This window comes from Pseudoliparis swirei, chromosome 7 (assembly GCF_029220125.1).
Source record: "Pseudoliparis swirei isolate HS2019 ecotype Mariana Trench chromosome 7, NWPU_hadal_v1, whole genome shotgun sequence".
In the NCBI taxonomy this organism is placed as follows: domain Eukaryota; kingdom Metazoa; phylum Chordata; class Actinopteri; order Perciformes; family Liparidae; genus Pseudoliparis; species Pseudoliparis swirei.
Window position 1 is genome coordinate 17928405 of NC_079394.1, and position 15847 is coordinate 17944251.

General features: G+C 44.2%; 1 protein-coding gene across 1 annotated transcript in view; it reads left to right on the forward strand.

Moving 5' to 3' along the window:
• ksr2 (kinase suppressor of ras 2) overlaps positions 1–15507 on the forward strand; it is an 89703-nt gene extending 74196 nt beyond the window's left edge. The window contains exons 16-22 of the mRNA XM_056419209.1: positions 2309–2357; positions 3183–3547; positions 7697–7793; positions 7861–7994; positions 9415–9549; positions 11583–11712; positions 12639–15507. Coding sequence (XP_056275184.1) covers positions 2309–2357; positions 3183–3547; positions 7697–7793; positions 7861–7994; positions 9415–9549; positions 11583–11712; positions 12639–12785 — 1057 coding nt within the window. The 3' untranslated portion in view covers positions 12786–15507. The remainder of the gene's footprint in view (positions 1–2308; positions 2358–3182; positions 3548–7696; positions 7794–7860; positions 7995–9414; positions 9550–11582; positions 11713–12638) is intronic.
• The last annotated feature ends 340 nt before the right edge of the window (positions 15508–15847 follow it).

Here is a 15847-nt window from a genome sequence, read left to right on the forward strand (position 1 = left end):
GTGGTCGGTTTATCGAGATTCAGACTAATAAGGATATGCGACGGAGATTTAAGGTCCTGCTCGCGGGACCTCTGAGCTCCGGGCGCCGGGCGCTCAGCGCGTTGTGTGGCCGCCGAGAGAAGCCTGATCTCGGCAGGACTTTTTGAAATGCTCCGCTGGCTCTGACGTCTCCGTAGCGGCTAAACATGAGATATAAATAGGTTTTGGAGGATCTAAAGAGCACAAAGAGTTTATTATTTATTACAAGATAACGTTACGTCAATTTGACTGAGGGTTAAGATTCATAACTTCATATTGTAGCGACCCTGGGTCAGGAAAGCTACGAGACGTTGTATCGTTATTACCGTTTATTCGTAGCCTACACCAAACGACAGGGAACACCGCAACATATTCTACTCCACTGTAAAGTATTTTACAGTGAATAATTGGAGTAAATTCATGAGCAAGAACAGTTGATGTGGTGACGTCACAAGACCAAAAAGACCGTCCTGCGTCCTCGAGAGTCTGGACTCCCAAGACCAGACTCCAAAAGAATACGATTCTGTACTCAGTGTACATGGAAATGATAAACGGCTGAAGTCAAAAATCTGTCTCGGCTAACTTCTGCTAACGGTGAGCTGAGCGAGCCAACTTCAGCTTCATGTGCCAGGCAGAAGTAGTAGAGCACAACACACCAGGTGCATCACACTCCTGTGACCAATCATGCTTTAGACAGAGGTTCGGACCGCCCAGCTCATTTGAATATACGGACACGTAAATGTCACACATATAAAAGAAATACGTGTGGACACATAAATAGAGTAATAAATAAATGAAGAAATACAGAAATGTAGAAATATATTTATTTAATGATGTCCTCTTGATTTATAACTTATATTTATTCATTCCTGTATTTATTTATACATTTATTTAAGCATTTATTTATACATTTATTTAAGCATTTATTTATTTATTCTTATATTTATTCATGTATTTATTTATTTATACTTAAGTCATTTTGAGTCCTCCATACTTCTCTGCCGTCATCCAAAAGGTCAAAAAGCCTTGTCTCTCTGGTCAAAATCTGTTTTATACCTTCCGGGCGTCCCGGCCCCAGGGGAAGATATTCACTTCTCATTGGTAGGTAACACCTTTCCTCAATTCGCTCATTGGCCGAGCCGTCTGACTGTTGGTAGATTCACATATCCACATGTCATCATTCCGGCCACCATTTACCCTTTGACATGCGGCGCATTGCATGAATGGGGTCTCTTCCAGGGGCTCCCCAGGGGTCCGTCTCTCCATGTCGGGGGAAGGAGATCCTTTGCTGCCAGTGATCTGTTTCTTGGCACACAAAGAGATTCATCTTACCAGTGTGTTACAGTAATCCATTAAATAATAATCCACCAAACAATATTGTAAATTATTAAACAATAACACACATTCTATAACAAAATGTATGACGTTATGGTATATTAGTAAATCCCAATTTACATATTGCTTTAGTAAATTGTCTAATTCAACACTATGTAGAGTTGTTTAATTACATCATCTGTTAGAAGTGGGACAAATAAATGCGACAGAATTCGGTTCACGTACGCGTCTCTCTTAACACATCATATCTACACGATTCACCCTAACAATGCAAACGGCAGTTATCAGCTAACGGCGCTAACAACGCAAACGCCAGTTATCAGCTAACGGCGCTAACAACGCAAACGGCAGTTATCAGCTAACGGCGCTAACAACGCAAACTCCAGTAAGCAGCTAATGACCCTAACAACGCAAACTCCAGTTAGCAGCTAACAGCGCTAACAATGCCAACATTGCAGACAGAGTGAACAGTGTTCTCAGCGCTAACTGCTGGAAGAATGGAAGGGGAACACATAGCTGTCTGAGAACACTGCTGCACGTGTAACAATAGCCCCAAATCTGACCTCCGTAGCCCACTTATCCTCTCTGCTTGAGACTAGCGGCTTGAGGCTAACACTCGCTGCACACACCTGAATCTCCAAGCCAAACGTAGACGGTCGCATTGCATTGTTCTCAATCTAGGTGTTAGGTTTTGACAAGCAAGAGACGTGCGGGTAATATAAAAAAGGATGATGTCTCTGGTTCTCCTGCATTTCATTTGTCTTATTTTAAATTAACTGTCTCTTGTGAATCCGACCGTGTTTCAGGAGGGCGATGTATATCGTTTGAGTAGCTTTTTGTACAATAATACACAAATAATCATCACAAGATGTCATCAATAAATATAGTTACAGTAAAGAAGTATAATTTACACATTGCATCGATTTTGTCCAACATGTGTTCTTCTTGCTTGTAGGATTGAGGGGAACCCTTTACTTCAGATCGAAGTCGACCAAACGTCAGACGTGAGTCTTTCCGTTGACCTTGTTGCGATGCATCTGAAGCATCTGAATGTCGTGTTTTGTCATTATGTCGTGTGAAATAACTTGAGAATGCAAAGTGAAGACAAATGACATGAACAGAAGAAGCAGATGCAACTCTACGTTGTTGATGTAACAATGATATATCTTGAGAAAATATGATGCAGATTGCCTCCAATAATATTCCAGCAGGCATCGTTGAGTAGGTCATTTCCACTCCTGCAGTACATTAGATTTAAAATCAAATCAGAATGAATAAGTCAGTTTTTCGCCCCTGGCTGTTTTCCCATTTCACAACTCTATTTTTGTATTTATTGGTAATGGCCTAAACAGCCATTAGTATTTCAAAGGCACTTGAAAAATGATTTTATATAGAGGCCACATGAAGGTATAAATGTCAGAGTCTATTTAGGATTCAAACAGCACGGAGTACATAAATATACCTTGGAAAGAAAATGAAAGCATTTATTTTCTCTTGACTAAACCGCCATGCAATATTGGAGGTTAGAAAATTAACTAAAACTAATGGAGAATCATTGCATATGAGGCAATGCACACAAATAACGCAACACCTTGAGACATGGCATCAGCAGATAAAAACACTATATATGTTTCTTTTGACTGAAACTCCTACTTCGTTAGGGGGAGGTCGTCGTCCTCCAGCTGCTGAATGATAATTGTCAGAATAAAACAGCACGGTAGAATATTTTAACACCACCTCTTCGTGCCGGGTAACGGTATCTTAATCATCATATTTGAATATCTGTGAAATGCAGCTACCAATAGACGTTTTCCAATGTCGCTTCTCAGGAGAACGAGGAGGGCAACGACGAGGACTCCGGCGACGAGTTCGAGGAGATGAACCTGTCGCTCCTGTCGGCTCGAAACTTTCCCCGCAAGGCAAGCCAGACCAGCATCTTCCTGCAGGAGTGGGACATCCCCTTCGAGCAGCTGGAGATCGGCGAGATTATCGGAAAGGGCCGCTTCGGCAAAGTGTTCCACGGACGCTGGCACGGCGAGGTGGCCATCCGCTTGATCGACATTGAGCGCGACAACGAGGACCAGCTCAAGGCCTTCAAGCGCGAGGTGATGGCCTACCGCAACACTCGCCACGAGAACGTGGTGCTGTTCATGGGCGCCTGCATGAGCCCACCACACCTGGCCATCATCACCAGGTGAGGATGAAGACGTGGCAGGAATATCTCGTAGAAAACTGTTTCCAGGCGGGATCACGACCGCACAATCTTATCCCGTTTGAGTATGACTCAACAGAATAGCCCAACAAGATAACCTTCAAGTTTCTGTGGATATGGAATACAACATGTTCAAAACAAAAGAATGACGAGTGGTGCTGTAACTACATGCCAATCCAACCAGGGCCGACCGGGCCACAGCACTGCATCCATCAGCACACCAGGAAACGCTCGCTTTCAGACGACCGCGGCAGGCTTTTAAAAGTGGGGGAAATGTCTGGGGGCGGGTCCATGACGTGTAATCCTGGATTTTAGGCGACTTAAAGTAGAGACGACAAGGTTACTGCTGTTCGGAGAGATCGTTTTATGGTACGTGGTGCAATGCGTGAAGCAGCGGTGCACGGCTGTGGGCACCGTAAAGATGTAATATCCTCATAACGTACGTTGTCTTGTGCACTCTTCTTTCTTTTGGGTTACAGGTCTGATGTCTAATGCAACTCCATTTCCTTTGTCGATTGCAGTAACAATGCGCTCCAAAAACATCCAGCACATTTTAGTATGCATGCATATTTTTTTCCGTTTTTCAAGGGTGAACAAATGAGTCACAGCCGGCTCACGTATGGAATTAGGATGCAGCTTTCGTTTTCTGCACAGTGCACGAATAACATATTTATGAACATTAGAACGAGTGTCATGCAGAGAAGGCAATACAAGCAAATATAACATTAACAAACATGTGTTGAGTACGATTATAAAAAGCTAAAATACAGCAGGGATTTATTTTAATATATATGAATATTGTCTGGTTAATTGGATTTTTACATTACATTTATATAAATAAATATATAAAGTGTATGCAAACAATATCGTAATCGCTAAGAAATCTGAGCATGCCTGCCGTATGAAAAACTGCAGCCTGACACATACACACTATGGTATGACAGGGGACAGCCCAACGCTGCAATGTTACCTTCACTCTGCATTCTGAACCTCGGTGTTTGTCATTTTAGATCAGGCACATATCAGGCCCCCTCTGGGAGCACGGGCTCGAGAGAGGCTGACACTGTTCAGAGGTTATGATGAGCCGCCCACGCCCACATCGCCTGCTGCCTCCAGCTCCTCTGCAGCGGCTGACGGGGCTGTGTGTTTTTTGAAGGGACGTCACAAGGAATCTTGTTTAATTAATTAGCTAATAAGGTTGAGAGGAAATTGTTGTGTGTGTTCTACACGGCCGGAGAACAAAGACGGATTCCTCACATCTCACCGAGAAATATGATTTAACCCTTTTTCGTTTCTCCTCTTTTCTGCTTTTTGTTCCACACAAAGAGTTTTTTGTTCCTTTATTAAATATAGTATAAAGGGAAGAACAAACATTTCCATGTTGGATTCGCAGCTTTGTTAAAGAACGATTCAAGAAACCAAAACACACGTAGAAAAACACATCTGCACCTCATTACGTTCACCGCGGTCGTGAATATTCCAATAAGGAATTGACTGGCTGGTTGATTGAGATGCCTGATTGCATTTTAAATTGTCACGCGTGCCGATGAGCCGACAGACGAGCCGGCCGCTCCTCCTGGAAGCTTGATTGCAGAAAGTAATACAAATGTCATCGAGCAGGTGTCTTTGTCGGCTTCTCCTGCCAAGCCATCAAGGGGAACTTCAGTTCCTGGAGCTTGTGCAGCCCCAAAGAGCAACATGAATACTGTGTAGAGCAAAGTGTGTTCCTTCTTGGTGTATTGAGGAAGAGAGTTTTCAGGTTGCATCAGTAAAACAATATTAAAATCGATTAGTTCCGGTGGATCGATGTTGAACGGGACACGGGGTCACGAGGTCATCCGTGACATCACTGCTGTGTTTTCATCTATGCGTGTGACACACATCTATGCGTGTGACACTGCTTGTCTCACTGGGATTTCCCAGCTGCTCCTGAACTCATCATCTCACTCTTCCGGTAAGCTCCGGTTGCCAGCTCAGCAGCGAGCATGACTTCTTCTTCTCTCCCTCCCGGTCCCTCTTGCTCAGTGTGTCTCATGTATAGTTATCCCTCTGCCTCCCTTAATGATAACGATACATGCAACAAGTGTAGTTTATTTGCTAGGTTGGAGGCAGGTCTAAGTGGGTTAGATGCACGGCTCCGCGCCATCGAAGCTCAGACAGCTATGCTAGTTAGCCCGCCCTCTCCCGTAGTCGGCGCGGAGCTACAGTCAGCTGATAGCTGTTCTCCAGCAGTCCTCGAACAGCCGGGAGGGTGGGTAACTGTTCGCAGGAGAAGTAAGTCTATACAGAAACTCGCTGTGCACCAACCACTTCACGTTTCGAACCAGTTTTCCCTGCTCAGTAACACACCCGCTGAGGAACACACCCTGGTTATCGGGAAGCTCTTTAGTCAGGAACGTGAAAATAGCGAAGCCGCGGACCACAGTCGCGTGCCTCCCGGGGGCCAGAGCGGGCCACGTGGAGTCTTGTTTGAAACTGCTGGCTAAGGACAAGCGGAGATACAGTCAGATTGTAATACACGCCGGTGGTAATGACGCCCGAGCCCGCCGGTCGGAAGTCACTAAAATTATCGTGGAGGTCTCCATCGTGGAATATGCCGACTATGAACTATTCATACACTCTGTCATATTCATTGAATGTATTTTAACTCTAAATCTGTCCTTCTGTACACATGACATCTATTGCATCTGTCCATCCTGGAGAGGGATCCTCCTCTGTTCTCTCCTGAAGGTTTCTTCCCTTTTTTTCCCCCTGAAGGGTTATTTGGGAGTTTTTCCTGATCCGATGTGAGGTTTTGGGGGAGGGATGTCTATGTGTACAGATTGTAAAGCACTCTGAGACAAATTTGTAATTTGTGAAATTGGGCTATACAAATAAACTGAATTGAATTGAATTGACGTCATTAGGAAGGCCTCATCGGCTTCTCCTCGTCCGACAACAACCATGAAGTGCCGCCTGTGCGTCTTTAGCGATGCGTCGTCACGTTTCTTGTCTTCATGTGTTGGGGCCTTTAGGGGAATGAAAGCGACCAACACGCCACCTGGAGACTTGACCCTCAAGAAATATAAGCTTAACCCAAATATATAAAATTAGAAGGGCTGAAGACACAGATTCATTACCGATATTTGGCCAGAGACGTGTTTAGTCAAATAAACCAGAAGTTTATTGCAGGAACGAAAAATAATCCAACACAAAATGAACAAATCACAACGGCCAAGCAGAAGTAAAGAGAAGCATAATGGAGGCAGCCGGTGAAGAGCCACCACCGGGCGAGGACCCGGGCCAAAGGGACTGAGGCAATGACAACAGGTGCCTTTATATAGTGGCGCTGATTGGGGGGCGGAGCCAGCCTCAGGGCTGCATTCAAACCCCTCCCTTCCTTTCCTGGGGGGCGTTCCCCACGACTATCGGTGTGGCAGTAATTGTCGTAGGACTGAAGCCGTGACACCGAAGTCGTCAGCTAACGCGTCTGCCTGAGCAAGAGGAGAGCCTGAGGAGCGAGAGACACCCAGAAGTGCAGCTGCTGTCGGGGTCAACGTCGGGAATGAATATGCATGAAGTGTCGGCTCCAGGTGCTCTGCTGCCGGTGACCTGTGGCTCAGTCGGGGTTGAGGGCTTCTGGTGTGACGCAGGGGGATGAGGGGCTGGAGAGCTCGTCTAATGCGGTGGCGGTATGCCCAGGTCTCATCCTGAAGCTGCTGCACCTCACCGGCACACACCTGATCATCCCTTTGCTTTAACGGCCTCCTGCGCTGACAGGAGTCATCAGCGCACGGATCCACAAAATATATAAACGTCTGAAAAATATGCAAAAAAGCTTCCTGTAGCAGTGGCTGTCTCCTCTGATGAGGTTTAATACGTCCACACACAGAGAAGCTGCATTAGCATTATGCTAATCAACTCTGAATAATGCGTGCTAACAATGGGACATTTCTTCCATTCTGCTGTCAGCCTTGAACGCAGCATTACACGAGACGTGTCGAGTGCTTTCAGCAACAAGCTGAACTACAATGCAAATAATTAGAGTTTAAAATGTGTCCAATGGGATAAAGAAGGTCCAAAAGTGAATAAACTGTGTTTTCAGAAGTCGAAGCGAGGCCCTTAAACTTGGTCTCTGCCCGTCTCTCTCAGCTTGTGCAAAGGCCGGACTCTTTACTCCGTGGTGCGGGATGCCAAGGTGGTCCTGGATTTCAACAAGACCAGACAGATCGCTCAGGAGATGGTCAAGGTGAGACAACTTGACTCCACAGAGCACTCACAGGACAGAGAAGTCACGCCTCTGCTTGTGTCCTCAGGGGATGGGCTACCTGCACGCCAAAGGGATTCTACACAAAGACATGAAGTCCAAGAACGTGTTTTATGACAACGGCAAAATCGTCATCACGGACTTTGGACTCTTCACCATATCGGGGGTGTTGCAGGCTGGCAGGTAATTATGTTCCTTACTTTATTACCTTTGGTATTTCATCTAATACAAACCTGCTTTTCTTCAGTCATTTTTAAGGATAATGACAGATTCAAATACATGTGGCATCCAAACTCAACTCGTCGAGTTCATATGTAAAGTTTTATTCTGAAGGAACTTCCTGTCCTTCACCGGAAGTCTGACGTTTGACTCCGCCATCTTGGAAAATACAATTAGCTTAGCAAAACAGAACATCTGCATTGTTTAAACTAGCCGATCATTATGTGTGAAATATTAAGTCTGGGCAGTACCGCGTCGAACCTCTAGGGGTGTAAATCACACACTTCAACGGGGATACGATCTAACATGGATTTTATGGACACGCAACAATATTTGCTGATGTCACAAAGAGTTCGGGTCCTGCAATGTATCAGTTGCATTTATATCCTACATCTTAAAAGATATAAAAATGCACATTCAGTGTATTTCTTAAAGATGAAAAATCAGGATGGATATTTTCACTTTGCATGGAAGATATTGGCTACTTGAATTGACATGTTGACCCAGGTCTTTGAGTGTGATTATACACCTGAGTCGGAGTGTCCTCTGTCTGTCTTCACCCTTGTCTCCACTCAAGGACACAAACAATGTTAATGAAGGTTTGCAGAGCAATAAAAAAAGGAGTAGCCAGGTCAAGTATGAGCAGAGATTCCACAGATGAGGGACGCTTTCCTATAAAAATGTGCAAACTACATCCATGAATGAGTCTAAAACGTTACAATACTTTAACATCGGCTGACGTTTTGCAATCAAAAGAAGTTCATGCTATTACATTTGACCGTTTTTAAAGTGAAGAAGACACTGGCTGCGTGAGAGCTAACATGATGCACACTTTCATGGCCCGCTTTGATATTTGAAGATGTAATATGTATTTCATGAGTATCAACCTATCCCACACAAATGTTTCTCACATGTTCTTCATTTTAAAGGAGTAGGCCAACACACTGAAGCCCTTGTCCACGTGCTTGTGTATTTTTGCACAAACATTTACCACAGGTTGTGAATAATAAACATATTTATTTATTTAGACCGAAGCAGTGTGAAGCCTATTAGCTGTACCAGAGTTCGCTGGCAAATGTGCAGTACCTTCCCCAAAAGATAGGGCTCCCTTAAAAAGAACATTGCATACGTCTCTTTTCAAACCGAAAAGTATTTTCTTATGTTTCTCTTTGCGTATGTATTAAACAACCGAGTTAAAGGAAGTTAAATACATTGGAAACTGCAACAATATGCAAAGCTGGAGGGCCTCATAGAAAGCTCCACCTTCCACTCTTCTTTCAACGGCTACCGCTATGCGATGTTCCATCTTTACTGTGGTTTGGCAGCACGATACCCGAGAAGCAATAACGTTCTGACGAGTCTCCAACGTTGTCTCGCTCTGCAGCCGGAGAGAAGACAAGCTGAGGATCCCTAACGGCTGGCTGTGTCACCTGGCCCCCGAAATCATCCAGCAGCTGTCTCCAGACACGGAGGAGGACAAGCTTCCCTTCTGCAAACAGTCAGACGTCTTTGCTTTCGGGTGAGTGTTTGGGGTGAAACCCACGGGTGACGGCATGGAAGCCGCTACACATAGTTTCTTCCTTGTTCCCAGAGCATTGTCCTCGACTCCGGCATCGCATCGGTAAAGAGGAAGCTCTCATCAACGGGGTTTCAGATCTCATCATAGATGTTCACTGCTGTACAAAGACAGAGATAATCATGAGTCTGAAGGACAATTTTGCTTCTGTTCTTGTCAGACTTTAGGGATTCAAGTTTTTACCATTTACTGAAAGAAGGATTTAGAATTTGAAGACTCAATTGCTTAAATTGTGTCGTATTCTGACCACGACTCCCGCGTGGTTGGATATGTCTGATTATGGGGAATATCCAATAGACATAGAGGACCCACTGGGCACATATGCTTATCCTCTTCATGGACCTTTGGTAATGTGGTGCAATGGGAAGTCAAGGGTAAACCAGAGAAGCTGATTGGAGTAGATGAAGTTACAGTTCTTTCCTTCGTCAAGAACGAGTAGAGCCTAGAGAAAGAAATACTAATAACGCAGCTGTGAGCCTGATTGGTTGGTATAATGGTCTTACAGTCACTAAAGGGAAGGTTCTACTTTAATTTGACCAAATGATTGGTAACCATGCATTTATTATATCCAATAAACTCATCAGTGATTGGCTGCTCGACATCCAGAGGGTTCACTAAGTAACATCATATTATCTTGTTGGATTATGAACCTCATCTAGATTGCGGTTCTTTGGGGAGGTGGAGCAGTCGCTTCATGACGTCCTGGTGTCGCTGTGCGGATCCAACAAAAGAAAAACACACACTCACATTTAAATGAGTGCGTTTCAGGGACGCTCGGGGCAAATCACGTTATATTTAGAAAACGACATGACGGGAGTTTCCTGCTGGCTTCACGATCGACATACAACGTGAGCATCAACCGTCTCATCAGACTGAAGATGATGAGGGGATTCACTGGGCTTCCAAAATGTCAAACTATTCTTTTTCATACATGACACACAACCAGGGGGGGGGGGGTATGTTGGGCTGGTTTTCTTCAGTATTTTTTTATTTGTAAACATTGACAGGTACATAACACAGTGAACATGAACTTTAACTGATATCTCCATTGTTTTTTAAAATCTAACAGTCAGATTAATACATGAATAAAAAAAACAATTACGTCGTTGAATCATTTTGATACGAATCATCTCACCGACGCTTTCTGAGCGTCAACCTGGTTTCCTCAAAGTGTTCTCTCTCTCTCTCTCTTTCTAAGCTGGGTCCTGTTCTCCCTCCCTCACTGATTCATGTGTGGAGGTGGACCCTGCTTTATTGACTCCCAGCACCATGGCGGTCTCAGATGGTGCCCCATATGGAGGTTCTGACGTGGTATCATTATTAAAGTAAAATTAGTGCCGTGCCGGCCCACGACGTCCATCTGCTCTGCTAGCTCCTGCGTTAGCTAGAAGTGACCCCCGCGACAATTTTACATATGCATTGACAATCGGATGCCCCCCCACACACACACTCCTGGAGAAGAGCTATTTTTATGCTCCTCAGACTTGACGGCAGGAGCAAAGTAAAGAGGAGGGCGGTGTGGTCGTGTTGGATGAGCAGTCATTGAGAAGTGTGTTGTTTGAACTTCTGGATTCAAACTCTTCTTTCAAACTTCAAGATTCCTCCACATCATCCGTGTGTGACTGCTGCTTCAACATATAGTTCTTAACCTTTAAATGATATGTTGTCTAAATGTTCTTTGTTGTTGTTGTTAACTGTTTGCGCTTCATTACCATTATTATTTCTCACTTGACGTTGGACAAGAGACAAACATACTTTAGATCTTCTGTTCCACAAATATAAAAAATTGACAATGAAGATGACTTTGACTTTGCAGAAACCCGATCCAGCTTCTTCTCCAGCGTAATGCTTTACAGTTGTTGCGAGCCTGGTAGCGTTAGCTCCGGCAGGACACGAACCTCCACAAGTGTTTTCATGAGTGTTCTGAAGGCGTCGTTTAGCTCACAACCCAAAGCTCTGCTCCTCTGTCCTCACAGCACCATCTGGTACGAGCTACATGCACGCGAGTGGCCTTCCAAGAGTCAGCCAGCAGAGGTGATCATCTGGCAGGTCGGCAGCGGGATGAAGCCCAACCTCGCCCAGACCGGCATGGCCAAGGAGATATCAGTAAGGGCTCTTCTCTTTCTTCATCTGGCACAGTTCATGGGTCACTCTGTCCCATCCAACTGGAGTGCATTGCTCCACCGTTTTCATCCCAGTGGAGTTTCTAACTGGTGATTATTACTTTGAAAATGGATTTGCATGATTAGCACAAGAAGCAATCGGGTGTTTTAAAGTATTTTTAAGACGACAACCAGGAACAGAGAAAGATTTTAGAATGTTCACTAGAGGTACTTCAACTGAAAGATTTACAAGGACGGTAAAATCCGTTTTAACCACCTTTATCGGGACCGGTTGGGCTCAGCCTGAAGAAACAACATGGGGCCTCAACCCTGTGGACCCATCATCCCCAGGGGCAAACATTGGGGTCGTGTGCAGTGCCGACCGGGCCAGGGGACCGGGCAGCGAGCCGGGCCAGGGGGGCGAGCCGGCCAGCGGACCGGGCGGCAGGCCAATCTGAACCCGAACAGGTGTTTGGTTATTGGGCTTCTGCGCTAGCCTCGGTTTGGTTATAACAAGTATGTTACACGACCCCAATGCTTGCCCCTGAGATGAGGGGGACACAGGGTGGCACAGGGTGGCTGCCCCATGTTGTTTCTTGCGGCTGAGCCCAACCAATCCCCATAAGTGTGGTTAAAACGTATTTTACTTGTACCTGGACCATGTCTGTTCCATGTCTGGTCGCTCATGAGGTGATCTGGTACCAGAACCCCCTGAGGTCGGACATCAATGGTCAACTTTGTAATCATCATCTGATCTGCGGCCCGGGTCTCGGGCACTCGGTCGCCTCACCTGTAAACATTCACCTCATGCAGGTTCTGTGCATCGTGTCCCTCCTTGTACACCGTCACAGTTTTAGAAGCTCTAACTAAACTTGTTTTCAGTATTTATCACAAGCTAAAAGCCCCCCCGTCGCCCCCGTCTTTTCCCAGGACATCCTGCTGCTGTGCTGGGCCTTCAAGCAGGACGAGCGGCCCAGCTTCTCCAAGCTCGTCGATTTACTGGAAAAGTTACCCAAACGGAATCGTCGCCTTTCCCACCCGGGGCACTTCTGGAAGTCAGCTGAGTATGTCAAATGAGTTAGGGACACCACCACCACCACCACTACCACAACAACAACAACAACAAACAATCGGCCAACTTTAGACAAGAATAAATAAAAATAAACAGCCCGCCATAGCTCTCCATAAATATCCCACGTCCTTAAAGAATGCAGTGAACCCTCCAGTGATGCAACCGGCCCCCCGCTGGGCGTGTCTCATGGTCGTGTGTGTCCAGGTGAAGTCCACCAGCTTCTCACAGCAGGCGGGACTCAGATTTTCTTTGGTTTGATTTGAAACCATACAGGATATTTCTCCTTTATCTTTTGTTGTGTTGACTCGATCCCTTCATGATATTTTAATTATTTCCTGGATGTATTTTGCTTGTAACTTTCGACTGATTACATCATTCTGGACTTTAAAAAAACAAACAGTGTTAGGAAACAACTGTGGGTTCCTTTGTCCCCTCATGTCTTATTATTTCTTTGTTTTGAATGTTACTGTTGAACATCACCGTTGTATATTTTCAAAGCTATTTTCTTGCCATTCCTTATGTCTGTCAGCTGTGTCGACCATGTTGTGTCAGTGTTACCTCTCAAGTGTGGACGTCTGTACAGAAAGCTATATTTATCTTTAAGAAACAAGATGTCCTCTTGTTGACACTGTACCATTTGAATGTGAAGAAGACGTCCCTGTTGTGTGGGGACACGCGTCTGCTCTGTGATGGGAGAATGTTCTCTAGCCTGTGAACATGAGCGAGAACATTTGAACAATAACCTTGGGGGGGGGGGGGGGGTGGTCAGACCGGGACTCCCTCTCTTGATGCTGTTCTGTGACACTTGAAATGTATATCGTCAACTGTTGAGAGAACTAATTCAGAAATGCTGTCACTGAGCCCCAAATTACCATAAATAAATGTAGAATATTGTCTTTAAATATCTTACAATCGATACAGAATACAGTAGAAACACAAATCTACTGCATACTCTGTACTTTCTGGTTATTCTCTCCGATCGATATATGAACTGACGCGCTAGTTTTTTGTAGAGAAGTGTGTGAAGGTGTTTTATAAAATAGTTCAATGGAAACTAAGGTCCTGTTGCTCATGGGCCCGGGTCGGAGGCAGGAATGTGACTGTTAGGCGTCCGAGGGGAAGCACGCGGACTCTAGAGAGGCACACGAACACTTTGAGAACAAGAGTTTAACGAAGGAGTTCAACAAGTCAACCAGTGTTTAGTCACTTCTCTCAACTTGTAATTGTTCCCCATTTGTTATTTGTGTACTTATTTATAATTAGAACGACAGCGTACGGACCTTTTTAAATACAGGACGCCCGAAAGTAAAACAAGTAATCTCTTCTAACCATTGATGTGTTACTTCAATTGATCATTTTAATATATTTGTTCGTTAATTAGTTAAATTACAGCTGGATAAAAGGAGTTACACTACGTAGCTAACCATTGATAGTTATGAAACTTGCGCTCTGTTTTTGCCACCGGGGGCATCAGAAGGAACATTTAGTCCATTTATGGAGGCTGTGAAGCGCTATAACTAAAATTGTATCATGAATCGCTGGAATGAACATCTCTCCGGAGTATTTCACAATAACTCGTCCTTTTGGGGGCATTTTTGCCTTTATTTGCCCCATGACTGGAGCAAGAGGTGTCATGGCGCTCCATGCCGGCTGCTCCCGAATACAACGCTGCTGAAAAATGTGACACATTTATTTAAAACTTTTGTTGTTGTTGTTTTCTTTTTTTCTTCTTTTTAAGTAACAAGTAAGTAACTTAAATCTGGCTGAACCTTCCCTTTAACATATCATGAACACGACATATCAGGATGATAAAGACACCGGGACGTTTGGTTCCTGCTTCATACGTCACAGCATACTTTAAGTGTGTTTTAAAGATATACTGTAAGTCTGGATGGAAGCCGCGGGTCATCCAGCTGTTCACTGCTTCTTGAGTCTCTGGCCCCGTGAACAGAGACGTCCTTGTCATGTTGAGTAGATGTTCCACCTCGTGATATATTCATATCTGCCAGTGATGAAAATGCAAACTAAACAATCTGCTGCTGTTTTTTTGGAGTTTGTCTGTTTTGGAATTGCTGGGATTCAAATATTGTAAGTGGATCATTTATATTTGTACTGTTTACAACTTTCAAGTGCATGAGATGGACTATCAAAGATTCTTGTTATGAAAAAAATATCCTTCTAAAATATATATAATAATATATATATATAATGATGATGTGAGCATTTTTATGATGACCTCGTGAAGTTTTACGTCAGAACTTTTCAACGGCTTTGTTTGAGAGATTGTTTCAGGATATTTATAAATCATATGAATAATTAGACTGGCATTGAAATAAAATTTAAAAAAGTTGCGACATGTGCACATGAGTTTAAACCACAAGGATCTGACATTAGTGCCAAGTGTACAGACTAGACATGTTTTATCCTCACTTGCCGTATTATCAATATTGCTTGTGAATTCTTTTGACTTATTTCTGTTTGAGTGTACAGATTGTTTTCTTTCTGTGGTGTTTTCTGTTCCTTTGACTTCGTTTCCTCCATTTCCTCCTGATGCATTGATGCCGTGTTGTTTCTTTCCCGTGTTGTAGACGCTCCAACAGAAAGCTTGTGTTTCATGATGCCTAATGGTCCATGGCTTAGTGATGAGTAGATGTTGATCACAAGCACTCTTTCATTTGCACTCATCCTTCACAAATTGTATAACAATAAAAAGATGTTTTCATTTTGGACGTTTTCCGTTTCTTTTCTGTCTTTTCTCCTAACCCGTCTTCATGTTTTACTTTGGTTGTTTCACGATGTCTTTAAAGAGTAAATGTAGAGTTGAGTTTCTAATTTCAGAGATTTGGTTGCTTGTTGACAGCTAGGAGAAGCTCCCTGTTTTTAATGCTAAGCTAAGCTAACGGGCAGCTGGCTGGAGCCCTGTCGTCTCCAGAGGGTCAGAGCAATGTTCTCACATTTCCCAAAACGTTGAAGAATTCTTTTAAACATTTCTTGCAAAATAAGTACAAACTAACAAGTTCTTTGATGGATCAACATCGTCCGTTCTTCCTACGCAGGAAACGAGGAA